Raw genomic sequence first — 15289 nt, forward strand, 5'->3', positions numbered from 1 at the left:
ATAAGTTTAATGCCTTTTCTGTCTTCACTAAAGTCTTATCATGCACCTGTCTCGTCACCTTAACAGTTATTGGAGCACTTGATGCCACGGCTAGACGAATTTCTCTCTCTCTAATCTTGATGGCACAGATGTTAGATTTGTTGTCACCATATTTACGTGCCACGTTGGAGACCGACAGACCGCCTCTCAATAAGTCCAACACAGCCAGTTTTTCCTCCAGCGTTAGAATAGATCGCTGTTTCTTCGGTTGAGCACCAGATGAAGTAGTTGGCTTGCGTTTAGGGGCCATGTTGTACGAAAAATACGTATCTTTAAACACTAGAATCACACACAGTGCGGCGAGATGCTCACACTATGAGAGGCACGTGGGAACTGAGACTGACTGAGGGAACAGCAGATTCATGTCTCCCGTCTCACGCTCACTCCGGGGCATACGCTGATTGGGTGGAATCGCCCGCACTATTTACAGGTATCTTGTTGTTTTTCTTTTTTTTTGCCGAGCGCGTATAGTTGAATTCGTGTAAGTTAAATGCGCGTATGATGCGACTCGCCTGTACTGCTGTCAAAAGTTGGCTTAGCATGTCAACAGACCCTGATTCAGGTGCTTAGCCAAAGAACTCCACCAGTTCAGTGGTTTGACTTTCTTCAAAACTTGGCAGCAAACGTATTGATTAATTTTAATTAATTAATTTAAATAGTTTAATAAACCATACTAAGTTTAAGCCTTAACATAGGTTGACATTTAAAATTTACTTTTAAGTAGGTTTATTTAAAAAAAAAAAATCTGTATTTGACTGAAATTTTTTTTTAAATCCAATTTAAATTAAAAAACCCTAATTTTTATCCACATTGTGATGCATAGTTTCTTTCTAACACAAAGGAGGGTGAAAAGACAGTTACTTTTTCCATAACTGGTGTTCTTCGAGATGTGTTGCCCATGTCCATTCCATGTTAGGCATGTGTGCTCGCCACATGCACTGGTGCCGGAAGTTTTTCCCTTGGTGGTATACATAGGGTACCAGCTCTGGCACCCTTTGGAGTGGTGCGCACATGCCACGGTATAAGGGGCGCTGCCAACTCCCCCCACCCTCAATTCCTTCTTGCCAGAAACTCCGACCGTGGGGAAGGCAGGCAGGTCATGGAATGGATATGAGCAATACATCTCGAAGAACACCAGTTACGGAAAAGGTAACTGTCTTTTCTTCTTCGAGTGCTTGCTCATGTCCATTCCATGTTAGGTGACTCCCAAGCAGTACCATCGGAGGCGGGTAGGAGTTCACGGGCGTGCAGATCGCAACAGTGCTCTGCCGAACCCATCGCCGTCTCTAGCTTGCTGTGTGATGGCGTAGTGTGCCGTGAACATGTGCACTGAAGACCACATCACGGCCCTGCAAGTGTCCTGGATGGGGACGTGCGCCAGGAAGGCCGCCAAGGACGCTTCAGCTCTCGTCAAATGGGCCTTCACAATAGGCGGCGGTTGGACCTGTGCTAGCACGTAGCAGATCCGGATACAGGAGGTAATCCAATTACAGATCTTCTGAGAGGACGCCAGAAGGCCCTTCATCATATCCGCTGTCGCGATGAAGAGCTGGGTCGACCTGCAGAGGGTTTGGTACGCTCTAGGTAGAATGCCAAGGCACGCCAAACATCCAAGGCGTGCAGCCGCTTCTCCTCAGCAGTCTTGTGCGGCTTAGGGCAGAATACTGAGAGGAAGATATCCTACTTGACACGGAAGGTGGACACCACCTTGAGCAAAACTGATGACACTTCCTGTTCTGTCTGGTAGCAAACAGATCCACTCAGGGAGTTCCCCACTTCTGGAAGAGCATCTGGATCACTTCTGAGTTGAGCGACCATTCATGATGAGAGCAGAAGGACCTGCTGAGGCGATCCGTCAAGCATGTTACTTATGCCGGGGAGGTGACAGGCCTCCAGATGGATCGCATGATGGATGCGGAAATCTCACAAGCGGAGGGCTCCCCCTTGCCTGTTGATGTAGCGCATCGAGGCCATGTTGTCAGTCAGCACTCGCACCATTTGACTGGTCAACTGTGGCAGGAAGACTGCGCAGGCTAAGTGGACTGCCCTGAGCTCCTTGACGTTTATATGCAACATCTTCTTGGGACCATGTCCTTTGGGTCTGCATTGTGCGGAGATAACACTCCCCAGCTGAGGTCCGAGGCATCAGATATCAACGAGACAGAGGACCGTGGGTTGTCAAATGGCACTCCTTCGAGGACTGCCCCTGGGTTGGTCCACCACTGTAGAGAGGCGAGTACCTTTGGTGGGATGGTGATGACCTTGTCCAGGTGATCTCTGAACAGGTTATAGATCATCGACAGCTACTGCTGGAGAGGTCGCATCCTGAACCTTGCATGGCGGACAGCATAGGTACATGCTGCCATGTGGCCTAGTAGCCGAAGGCAAGCTCTGGCCGTGGTGAGGGGAAACAGACTCCAGCGATGAGCTCTCTCATCATCTGGAATCTGTCCTGAGGTAGGAACGCCCGGGCTCCTGTGGAGTCGAGTACCGTGCCGATGAACTCTATGAGACTCCAGACAACAATTTGCACCCTTGGGATCTCTGCGGGAACCCCCCATGGGTTCCAAGGATGCCATGGCATTGGACGCCCCTGGTGGTACTGCAGGGAGAGCTGGAGCTCTGAAGGGAGGGCATTGTCCCACTGGTAGGGACTCCTGGCTCGACCCAGAGCCTGATGAGGATGGTCTGTGTTCCAGAGATCACGACCACAATGAGGTCGACCAGGCACCTCAACTCCGGCGGTGTCCTCCCCCATGTTCTGAGTGGGATCTGTACGAGGGCAACGATCCTCCTCATCAAGATCCTGGAGAGCAGCGTTGGCATTTGGTGGATCCGCGATGGTACTCCAGCAATGGACACCAAATGCTTTGCGAGCGGTGTCAGTCCGTCGAGCGGGAGTGGGAGCAGGAGAGATGCCGAAATGAGGAGCGTCGACACCATGTCAACCCATATTGGCGCACTGGGGACTGGTACAGAGAGTCCCGAGACTGACTACGACCCTTGCTGGATCAGTGCTGATCACTTGGAGAGTGACTGCAACGTTCTCGGTACCGAGGCCGCAGGGTTAGGCGCGCCTCCACAGGTCTACGCCACGCCACCGGCAACCTGTGTTTCGAGCCCGAAGAGCGATGCCCTGAGTCCGGGGACTGACACCAGGGGCTCTTTCCGGTAAGCAGCCCCGTGTGCAAGGCACGGTGGCTCTGGGGGGGCGAACGCTGATGGGACACTCCCTGCGGTGGGGAGCGGTGCCGCACTGAAGGGGACTGATGGAACGGCCCCAGGGCAGGCTTACCCCTGGATTTAGGAGCTGCTGTCTCCGGTGTGGGCGGCTCTGGGAGGGACATGATCTCCTGCGTGGCCTGCAGGGCTTCCAGGGTCGACAGTACCACCATGTGCCGGTGTCACTATCTGGGGTAGCAGGCACGTCCCAGGATGGGCTAGCCCACTCAACCACAGCTGGGGTCCCACTCCCTCTTGGAGATGATGAGTTGCCCTTCATGGGTCTCTGCTCTCCTCTGGCCTTCTTGTTCTTGCGGGGAGCAGAATGACCTCTTCCCATCTTACTCCTCTTCCCGGTCAGTACTGGGGCGAGGGATCGACGCCAGTCCGACAACGGCGCCGGCAGCGCACTCCACACCAAGGCTGCAGTGCTAGGTGCAGGGTCCGACCTGGATGGTTCTGGTGTTAAAGCAGACTCCATAAGGAGCGCCCGGAGTCGAATGTCCCACTCCTTCTTCGTCCGAGGTTTAAAACTTTTGCAGATGCGACACTTGTCGCTGATGTGGGTTTCCCCCAAGCACCTTAGACAGCTACTGTGTGGGTCGCTGACTGGCATAGGTTTCTTGCAGCTGTAGCAGGGTTTGAAGACCGGGGCATGCCCCATCCGGGACTACCAACTAGTTTAACTAACGACACTAAGGGAACTATTTATAAAAATTATCTATTTACAGGAAAAGTTCGCAATGAACAATTCTGAACTGAAGAATTTGCCGAAGCAACGAATAGCACCATCACTGGCAGTAAGAAAGAACTGAGAGTGGGAGGAGCCGGCAGCGTCCCGTATACCGCGGCATGTGCACGCCACTCCAGAGGGCACCAGAGCCAATCCCCTACAGATACCACTGAGGGAAAAGCTTCTGGCACTGGTGTATGTGGCGAGCACACACACCTAACGTGGAATGGACATGAGCAAGCACTCGAAGAATATCTACATAGGGCTTTCCCTGCAGCCCACTCAGACTATCCAGCTTCCAATGGAAGACTTTGAAGCACTGTATCTTTGTAACCTCCCCAGCAGAGCAGGACCAGCAGGCAATCCGAAAGACTTAAAATCCAGGGAACAATGGGGATCTGTTTTCTAATCCACGAGGGTGTACATTATTATTGAGTTTCAGAAATGCTCAGATGCTAAGCCATGACTCCTAAAGGAGTCTCCATAATTTTTAGAGACTCAAGACCTTGAGAATGATGATAGAAGCCCTGTTACACAGATTTTGTGATCTGCACCCCAGTCAAAAAAGCCTCAATGCCTGAGATACCAGTGATAGAAAGTTGAAAGGAAATTACAAATAAAACACCCTTGATCTTGTCAATAAGATTAACTAAACTAGTTCTGTCATATCTCTCTGAACTAAGGTTCTGGGAAGCTTATAGAATCTCACAAATGTAGGGTTGGAAGGGACCTCCAGATGTCATCTAATCCAGCCCCCCGTGCTGACACAGGACAAAATAAACCCAGACCGTCCCTGGCAGGTGTTTGTCCAACCTGTCTTTAAAAACCTCCAATGATTGGGATTCTACAATCTTCCTCTGAAGACTCTCCCAGAACTTAACTCCCTTATAGTTGAAAAGTTCTCTCATATCTAACCCAAATCTCCCTTGCTGCAATACTCCAGCTAAGGCCTTACCAGTGCCAAGTAGAGTGGGACAATTGTCTCCCATGTCTTCCATATGATACTCCTAATACAACCCAGAATATCAGCTTTTTTTGCAATTGCATCACATTGGATCACAAATTGAACGAGTCAACATTATAACCCCTAGTGCTCATTACATAAATTGGAGAAAGACAGCAATATGGACTCCCATAAGTTTAAGAAAATTTGGGAATACTTCTGAATGGTATCAAATTCTTTATAACACTTCTAGAACTTGATACCTTCTTGCCTCTCCTCCTAATCGACAAACTCACTAGAAAAGCTAACTAACTAAAGATAAGGTGATCACTTTTCCAGTTCAAGCAGTGATCAATCACTTCATAATTAAAGATCAGAGGTCACTTTGGGGACTCTTTGGGTGACACATGCAAAATATGCATGATCAAAAATACTCCCCATTTAAATCTTTTTTAATCTTTATTTTAAAAGAGAATAGTATAGACAAAAGTCTCTCTGCAATTAGGGTCTTGTCTTCTTGCTGCCATTATAAAGAAAGCCATCTATGGTAAATGAGTTAAAATAATTTCCTAAAGTCTAACAAAGTCAGTTTATAAAGCACATGAACTTTTATCTTGGCACTGGCCCAAAATGAAGGATGGCAAATTCTAATGCCGGAGGTTCCTAAACTGTAGCCATATGCGTCACTGGCTATTTACTTGGTACCACCTCTTCTTGTATCTTGCTGCTAAAATGCATAAAAAGAAACTAAAAGTACATTAAAACTCATTATGCAATTGTGAATGGAGAGGGCAGTGGACCATAGACACACAAGTAAGATATGGTCTCCACTACAACATTTGAGAACTTCTTGTTTAGTGAACCCAGCTATTTAATATTGGCAAAACATGACACTAATTAGGTTCTATTTTCCCAGTCCTGACCATACCAAGTCGAGTTTTACACTAAAGGCAGAACAAGAAGTAATCAGCTTAGTCTGCAGCAAGGGACATTTAGGTTAGATATTAGGAAAAGCTTTTTAACTACAAGGGTAGTCAACTTCTGGAATAGGCTTGCAAGAGGTTGTGAAATCCCCATCACTGGAGGTATTTACAAACAGACCAACACCGGTCAGGGATGTCTATAGTTGCTTCTGCCTCAGCAGAGGCAGCTGGGCTCGATAATCTCTAAAGGTCCATTCCAGCCCTACATTTCTATGATTCTATTATTCTAACATCATTCTGGTCTCTTGTGCTAGGAGTTCTCCCATTTTAGAGTCCTCCACGGGAAATGTTCTGTCTTGGGTTCAGAAAATTTCACTGTAGTAAGATAATACATATTTTATTTCTCTTATTTTAGTGTCACCATGTGGTTACTTCATCTCAGAAATTTAAAACCATTATTTTTTAAAATCAGAAGTTACCATCACCAGCACTCCCAACACACTACCTGATTTTCGATGGCAGTCATAAAATACAATGAATGGCCATCTGAATGCTCTTTCTACCTTCCCCACCCCCCGAACCCAATACAAAATAAGCAACGAAGGCCACACAGCTAGCAGCTCAGGACATACCTAGGCACACAAAGGATGCCGAGGGGGTTACATTTTAATGTACTCACCTGATTTGACTTTTCCACTGTACTGCTGGGAACTTCTGTGGTGTCCTTCACAAAAAAGTTATCTATGATGTGTCTCTCTGCACATTCCTGGCTGCAAATTGGACAGCGGATAACACCAACTAGAGAGAAAAATAAAGAGCAAGTTCAACTGGTAAGAAATCTTAAATTGATAAGCTTACAAATCTTAATCAAGTAATTTCAAAATAATTTATATAGAGATATACTTTTCTGAAAACTTTCAGTTAGTATTTCTAGAGTCCAAGGGATAAAATGACAATTCTTATCCACTGCCAACCCACAGACTTTGGGTCTCTGCCCAGGGGCGGCTCTAGCTTTTTTGCCGCCCCAAGCACGGCAGGCAGGCTGCCTTCGGCGGCATGCCTGCGGGAGGTCCGCCAGTCCCACGGCTTTGGCGTACCCGCTGCCGAATTGGCGCCGAATCCATGGGACCAGCGGACCTCCCGCAGGCAAGCCGCTGAAGGCTGCCTGACTGCCGCCCTCACAGGGACCGGCAGGGCGCCCCCCGTGGCTTGTCGCCCCAGGCACGTGCTTCGTGCGCTGGTGTCTGGAGCCGCCACTGTCTCTGCCTGAAAGTCACGGAGTATCTCAGCTCCTAGTGGGATTCAGACACTTTAGTTTCAATAATCAGTTTTATTAGAAACATAGAATATCCGGGTTGGAAGGGACCTCAGGAGATCATCTAGTCCAACCCCCTGCTCAAAGCAGGACCAATCCCCAGACAGATTTTTGCCCCAGATCCCTAAATGGCCCCCTCAAGGATTGAACTCACAACCCTGGGTTTAGCAGGCCAATGCTCAAACCATTGAGCTATCCCTCCCCCTTCTTTTTTTGTGAATCTTCCACTGATTTCACCCCTTTGCTACTCAAAGGTTCATGTCTTCCCATGAGCAGTTTGTTGCAAAATGACTAGAGAGTCAGTTTGTAAGGTACCAGATACATTCAGCAGGACTAGAGGTACATAACTGCAATAGTGATGCGATGGGCATGGAATTGTTGTGTAATAATCTAAGAGTATTGAGATGTAATAATTTTATGAATACAATATACTGTCTGGTCAATGAGGAGAAGTTACTGTATATTGGTTATAAGACTTTCCTGTTCTAATTAATAGGGGGCTTCAGGAAAAGCAAGCAGGACAGCAACACAATAGCTATAATTACAAAACAATGGCGTACTTCCAGGCTCCAGCCCAAAGTGAGACAGACATTTTACCAGTCTGGAAACTCATAGATCAAAGGGTTATAAACACTTAAAGAGCTGTCAACTGTCAAGGGGACAGGTTAACAAAGGCCCCGTCTACACTGGCAAGTTTCTATGCAGTAAAGCAGCGTTCTGCGCTGTAAATCCCGAGGTGTACACACTGCCAAGCCACTTAGTGCGCAGAAACTGTGTAGTTGCAGCGCTGTAAAAAAACAAACACACCAACAAGAGGCATACTGCTTTCTGCGCCGGGGTTACAGCGCTGTGGTGCCAGCGTAGACACTGTGGTCGAATACAGTACTGTGATTGGCCTCCGGTAGGTGTCCCACAATGCCTGTTCTCACCTCTCTGGTCATCAGTTTGAACTCTACTGCCCTGCCCTCAGGTGACCAACCGACATCCCCACCCCGTAAATTCCTTTGGAATTTTGAAAGTCCCCTTTCTGTTTGCTCGGTGATGTGTGCAGTGGTCTCAGTTCATCTTTCTAGGTGGCCAAGCCTGCTCCACGCACCAGGCGATCCCCCACTGGGAGCAATGCTGAGCTGCTTGAACTCATCAGCATTTGGGGAAAGGAGGCTGTCCAGTCCCAGCTGCGCTACAGCCATAGGAATTGTGATACCTACGGACAGATTTCACGATGCATGATGGAAAGGGGCCATGACTGGGACACACTGCAGTGCAGGGTTTAAGTGAAGGAGCTGTGCCCACGAGGCGCAGGAGGCAAACTGCCACTCCGGAGCTACGCCCACGAGCTCCCGGTTCTACAAAGAGCTGGACGCGATACTCGGCAGCAACCACACCTCCACTGCGAAGACCACTGTGGATACTTCGGTGGCTCGCATGCCAGTCGAGAGTGGACCGAGCCAGGAGAAGGAAACCTTGGACAAGGATGTGGAGGGGGAGGGGAACCCAGAGGCAGAGGATGACTTGGAGGTCAGAGATGCATGCAGCCAGGAGCTCTTTGGCTAGCCAATCACAGCTGTCAGATGTTGGCGAAGCGCAAACAGGAGAGGAGGCCCCTGGGTAAGTGGATTTGATTTTGGGACTCGCTCAAGCAAGTTGTTGGGGGCAGGAGAGTTGCAGAAATCAGGTGTGTCTCCCACTGCGTTCCTAGTCTGAACGGCTGAACAGGCTGTTGATTGACTCCCTCACTTCTTGGGAATCTGCCTCAGACCTCCAGGAAACTCTCATGGAGATAGTGGGCAATCCGCTGCCGCAGGTTCCTCGGCGGAGCTGCTTTGTTTCTTGCCCCATTAACAGTAACTTTCCCGTGCCACTGTGCCATCGGGGTTGGGGCACTGCTGCACACAGGTGAGACACACAGGGGCCAGGGTGGAAGCCACAGGCTTAGAGACGACCCTTCCTTGATTCCCTGATTACCCTCAGCAGCAAGGTATCTTCCATAATGATCACATCCTGTGGAAAGTGTGGGGACAGGAATGATTTATCAGGCCCCCCCTACAGTGCTGGCTCTCCCGGAGAGCTACATGCCCAGTGTACAGCAGAGTCCGGGAAGAATGATTTACCCTTCCCCTGCGGCCACTCATCATTTTGGGGGTCTTGTGGCTCATGTGTGTTTGCCTGGGGTCAGCCAGTTAGTGACAGATGTGTGAATATTGGCTGTGTTTTAAAGCACTGAATCAGTGTTGTCTGTGTTGCAAACAATACTGCTTCTGTAAAATGTCGCATTTAAACTTCACAGAGATGACCTTGGGAGCCCAACCTCCCTCTTTGTTATCGGCGGCTGAACGGCTGCGCAGAATTAGAAAGCGGCCAAGAAGAACTAAGGAGGACTTTCTGCATGAAGTTATGATGCACTCCGCAGCCGAGAAACAGGAATTGAAGGAGTGGTGGGACAGCGAGAAGAGGGGCCGAAAGGAGAATGCGGCACGCCAGAATGAAGCCACGGAGCGGCTCTCAAAGGTTATGGAACACCAAGCAGACACACTGCAGGCGATACTAGCTCTTCAAACCGAGCAGCTCCGCGCCCGCCCTCCCCTGCAGTCGCTGTCGCAAACTCTTTCCCATGCTCCGACCAGACATCACCAATACACTTATCAACCCCCTGGCTTCAGTCTATACTCTAGCATTCCACTCCTCCCCCCCACAGTCCAGCACTGCAGACTCCCACTAAACTCAATACCCATCCCTCTGCAGTTTGGCCCTGCTGAAGTATCCCTCTGCAGTTTGGCCCTGCTGAAGTACAGTACCTGCTGCATTGTACTCCAAAAGGAGAAGGTTGGCTATGATCCCTGGACATACACAAATCTTTAGCCACCCCCACCTCCTCCTGGGACCTTCCCTTCCCCTATCCCCTCACGGCTAATGGTTTTTTTTGTTTAACTCTCTCCTCTGGTTGTTGTTTTTTAATAAAATAATTGTGTTGGTTTGAAAGCAAATCTTTATTTAATTAATTGAAAGCAAACAGAGCCTTGCAAAACAGAAAATTATGTTAAACCTTCATATTGCATTGCCTGCACCAATCACAACCACCTCCTAGCATTACAAGCACTGCACTTCCAAGTATAGTAACAGATACTGGTGGCTTTCAGCTTCAAATTGCTGCCTCAAGGCATCCCTGATTCTTATGGCCCTGTGCTGCCCCCCCCAATAGCCCTGGTCTCTGGCTGTTCAAACAGCCTCCAGGAGCTGAGCCTCTGTGGTCCAGTCCTGAGTGAAGCTTTCACCCTTCCCTTCACAAATATTATGGAGTGTACAGCACATGGCTGTAAGCATAGGAATATTGCCTTTGGCCAGATCCAGCTTCCCACATAGGCCAAAAGCACACTCAACAGTCATGCTGCATTTGGATCACAATGGGCATTTCAACTTCCCCTACGGTGATCTTCTGGTCCGGAAAGAAAGTCCCTGCTTGCAGCTTCCTGAACAGGCCAGTGTTCCAAAAGATGCGTGTGTCATGCACCTTTCTGGACCAGCCTGCGTTAATGTCTCTGAAATGCCCACAGCGATTCACAAGCCCCTGGAGAACCATTGAGAAATACCCTTTGCGATTAATGTACTCAGTAGTGGTGGTCTGGTGCCATAATTGGAATATGCATGTCATGTATCGCCCCTCCATAGTTAGGAAAGCCCATATGTTCAATGTCATCCACAATGTCACGCATGTTGCCCAAAGTCACGGTCTTTCGGAGCAGGATGTGATTAATGGCCCTGCACACGTCCGTCAACTTGAGTCCAACGGTCAACTTTCCCACTTCGAACTGGTTAGCGACCGATCGGTAGCAGTCTGGAGTAGCCAGCTTCCACAGTGCTATCGCCACGCGCTTCTCTAATGGCAGGGCAGCTCTCATTCTCGTGTCCTTGCGCCGCAGGGCTGGGGCGAGCTCACCACACAGTCCCATGAATGTGGCTTTCCTCATCCGAAAGTTCTTCAGCCACTGCTCGTCATCCCAGACGTGCATCACAATGTGATCACACCACTCAGTGCTTGTTTCCCGAGCTCAAAAGCAGAGTTCCACTGTGGTCAGCACCTCCATGAATGCCACACGCAATCTCATGTCGCAGCTAGTACACGTGGCGAGATGAATGTCACATTCCTCTTGCCTTTATAGTTTAAGGAGTAACTCCACTGTCACTCGTGATGTGTTAGTCAGAGCGAGCAGCATAGAGGTCAACCGTTTGGGATCCATTCCTGCATCCCAAAGAAGCTGAGCGCGCAGTACACAAACCATTGAAAGATGGCACCAAATGTGGACGGAAGCACAGGGATTGCTGGGATGCAAAGAAACGCATCACGGGGCATTGAGACAGGACCCAGGATGCTTCGCGACCCCCTCCGTCTTCCCGCAACTCTTAGCGGCAGAAGAGGAAGAAATGCTCTGTGGGACAGCTCCCCAGAGTGCACCACTCTGAATACAACTACAAGTGAGAACACGCTATTGCGCAGGCAACTGAGAGTGTGAACACGCAACTGCAGTTTCCCTTCAGAGCTCTCTGAGCAGTGCTGTAACTCTGGCGCTGTAACTCTGCCAGTGTAGACATGCCCACAGAGAGGCTCTATGGAGTTGACTGAGTTGGGACCTTCCCCAGATCCAGGGAACAGTAAACCTTAGAGAAATACAGGCATGAATATAGACTGGTTTGTTTTCTTAAGATCTATTTTCTCTTAATTGCTTTGGTTATGCTTTAAGAAAACTGTCTCCCCAATATAAGTGACAGCTAGAGACTTGAGAGAAGGTGTGCTGAAAACAGGAGGGGTCAGAGGGGCAGTTAACCTGGTAACTGTGACACCTGATACACCACTTCATAGTTAAGTCTTTTAAACTAACAAAAGAAGATGTAGAAGTAGAGAGTTAAAATATATATATTTACTACATAATCAACTATGTTTCACATTGTCAGTGCTCTGAACTCACCTTTTACACAAGCCTCCCCATAAAATTCTGCCAATGTATCTTAATGGGTATTACTAACCTCCCTCCTATACAAGAATTAGGCCTTTTCTGATACAAACCCATTGATTTTCTCAGAGTGACTTTGTGATCTGGACATTCATTTAACACAGATTATACAGAGTTCAGACTTGTGCACTGCATCTTGCCTCCACCTCATCGCATTTAAAGTTGAGTTTGACAAAATACATTTACTTCTATGCATATGATCATAGATATGTTAAGCTCTTATTTCAGGCCCCAAATCTTTAGCAAAGAGGAAAGATGAACAGCTTACATATCCCAAAGACAGTTGTGCTGCATCACTAGACATAAGTGTGATAGCTGCCCTCTTGGCAGACAGACCAGGAACTGACCTGGGGACCTCTGGAACTGAAAGCATGAGATGCTACACCTTCAGCTAAATAGCCAACACTTTATAGCTGCAGGTTGTAACAACTCTTTCACTGTGGAATAGCACGTAGAAGGATCTTTAACACCCATTCACCAATGGATTGCGCGCACACTTTCTACATCCTAGTCAAAACTGAAGTAGAAATCTATTACCATCATTCTGGATATAACTCAAAACTCTGTTTTCAAGAAGTCTGATAACTCTAGAGCTTAACTCTGGAGCTAAATTCAAACAATGCCGAAACACAGGCCTGGTCTATACTACAAAGTTCAGTTGATGATAAGATAACTTATAAGCTCTTTTTGCACATGTCTACACTCAAATTTGTCTCTGACCAATGTAAGTGTTGCTTTTGGTGATTGCCCACCTTGGCAAGCATGCCTATAAACTCTCCCTTGTTGTGTACATTGTCCAATGTTTAAAATTTAAAGATGGTGACTGGCCCACCCCCAAAAGACATAGGTACTGACTTCCCATTATTTTACTCATATAAAAAAGTAGTACAACAGACAGAGGTAGAGTTGGCATCTGCTTTTCGTTCCCCTCACGGGATAAGTGAAGGGGAGGGGTGGGTTGGGAGGGGGCACCATGCAGAACATCTCGAGGAAACTTTCATGGCAATACTCAAATTCTCTCCTGAAAGTTTTTAGGGATGGCTGCCTTATTTGTTCCTCTGTGGTAGGACATTTTCCCATGCCACTATGTGATGAGCTCAGGTGGCACCACTGCAGTAAACAGGCTAGTAGCATATGGGCCAGGTAACTTCAGGATGCTAGTAGCAGCTGGACTTTGTGTCTTTATTACCCTTAGTAGTGAGAGATCAGCTAAAGCCACCATTGCCTGTGGAAAATAATGTCAATATTAAGTGCCACAGCCCTGTGGAATAGGGACTGAAATTTTAGTGCATCATGCAACCAAAATTCCTTCTCCTCCCTACCACCCCACCCTGGTGGGCCATATTCACCTTGGCTGGGACTGGAGAGCGATGCTGTGTAGAGGCTCTCCAAAGCTGAAGTGTTAATAAGCATATCTTATTAAAAGTTGTTCTGGGAATAAGGCAAAACTCCCTTGCCTTATTCTCTTTCTGTTGTGACTGTAAATCCAATGATACAACTGACTGTTTTTAATCAGCCACTGCTGCCGCTGCAGCCTTCAGGGGTCCCCCTTCCATAGCCGCAGAATTCCTGACCCTGATGAGGAAAAAGAAGAGGACTAGGGATGGCATGTTTAGGGAGATCCTGCAAGCTAGTGCTGTGTTAGGCCTGGTCTACACTACGAGTTTAGGTCAACTTTAGCAGCGTTAAATCGAATTAAGCTTGGACACATTCACACGACGAAGCCCTTTCTTTCGACTTAAAGGGCCCTTTAAACCGGTTTCTTTACTCCACCTCCGACGAGGGGATTAGCGATAAAATCGGCCTTAGCGGGTCGGAATTGGGGTAGTGTGGACGGAATTCGACGTTATTGGCCTCCAGGAGCTATCCCACAGTGCTTCATTGTGACCGCTCTGGACAGCACTCTCAACTCAGATGCACTGACCAGGTAGACAGGAAAAGCCCCACGAACGTTTGAATTTCATTTCCTGTTTGCTCAGCGTGGAGAGCACAGGTGACCACGCAGAGCTCATCAGCACAGGTAACCGTGATGGAGTCCCAGGATTGCAAAAGAGCTCCAGCATGGACAGAACGGGAGGTACGGGATCTGCTCGCCATATGGGGAGACGAATCAGTGCTAGCTGAACTCCGTAGCAGTAAACGAAATGGCAAAATATTAGAAAAGGTCTCCAAGGCCATGAAGGACAGAGGCCATAACAGGGACGCACAGCAGTGCCGCGTGAAAATTAAGGAGCTAAGGCAAGCCTACCACAAAGCCAGAGAAGCAAACGGAAGGTCCGGGGCAGAGCCGCAAACATGCCGCTTCTACGCGGAGCTGCATGCCATTCTAGGGGGTGCAGCCACCACTACCCCAACCGTGTGCTATGACTCCCTCACTGGAGAAACACACAGGGAAGCGGGTTCGGGGTACGAGGAAGATGAGGATGGAGATAATGTAGATAGCTCACAGCAGCAAGGAAGCGGAGAAACCGGTTTCCCCAACAGCCAGGATATGTTTATCACCCTGGACCTGGAACCAGTAACCCCCAAACTCACCCAAGGTGTGCTCCCAGACCCTGAGGGCACACAAGGGACCTCTGGTGAGTGTACCTTTGTAAATATTACACATGGTTTAAAAGCAAGCGTGTTTAATGATTAATTTGCCCTGGCAATCGCGGCCAGTACAGCTACTGGAAAAGTCTGTTAACGTGTATGGGGATGGAGCGGAAATCCTCCAGGGACATCTCCAGAAAACTCTCCTGGATGTACTCCCAAAGCCTTTGCAAAAGGTTTCTGGGGAGGGCTGCCTTATCCCGTCCGCCATGGTAGGACACTTTACCACGCCAGGCCAGTAGCACGTAGTCTAGAATCATTGCATAACAAAGCATGGCAGCGTATGGTCCCGGTGTTTGCTGGCATGCAGACAACATCCATTCCTTATCGCGCTTTGTTATCCTCAGGAGAGTGATATCATTCACGGTCACCTGGTTGAAATGGGGCGATTTTATTAAGGGGACATTCAGAGGTGCCCCTTCCTGCTCTGCTGAACAGAAATATTCCCCGCTGTTAGCCACGCGGTGGGGGGGAGGGGTGAAGTGATCATCCCAGAGAATTGGGTGGGGGGGGGGG

At 48.5% G+C, this 15289-nt stretch overlaps 1 protein-coding gene across 2 annotated transcripts in view; it reads right to left on the reverse strand.

Moving 5' to 3' along the window:
* The window catches only part of TRIM24 (tripartite motif containing 24), a 150750-nt gene that overhangs the window by 75641 nt on the left and 59820 nt on the right, over positions 1-15289 (reverse strand). For both annotated transcript variants that reach the window (XM_026657486.2, XM_026657485.2), the window contains exon 2: positions 6540-6658. In XM_026657486.2, coding sequence (XP_026513271.1) covers positions 6540-6658 — 119 coding nt within the window. The remainder of the gene's footprint in view (positions 1-6539; positions 6659-15289) is intronic.

The sequence above is a fragment of the Terrapene carolina genome, unplaced genomic scaffold (assembly GCF_002925995.2).
Source record: "Terrapene carolina triunguis isolate 2854851 unplaced genomic scaffold, T_m_triunguis-2.0 Scaffold247, whole genome shotgun sequence".
NCBI classification, from domain to species: Eukaryota; Metazoa; Chordata; order Testudines; family Emydidae; genus Terrapene; species Terrapene triunguis.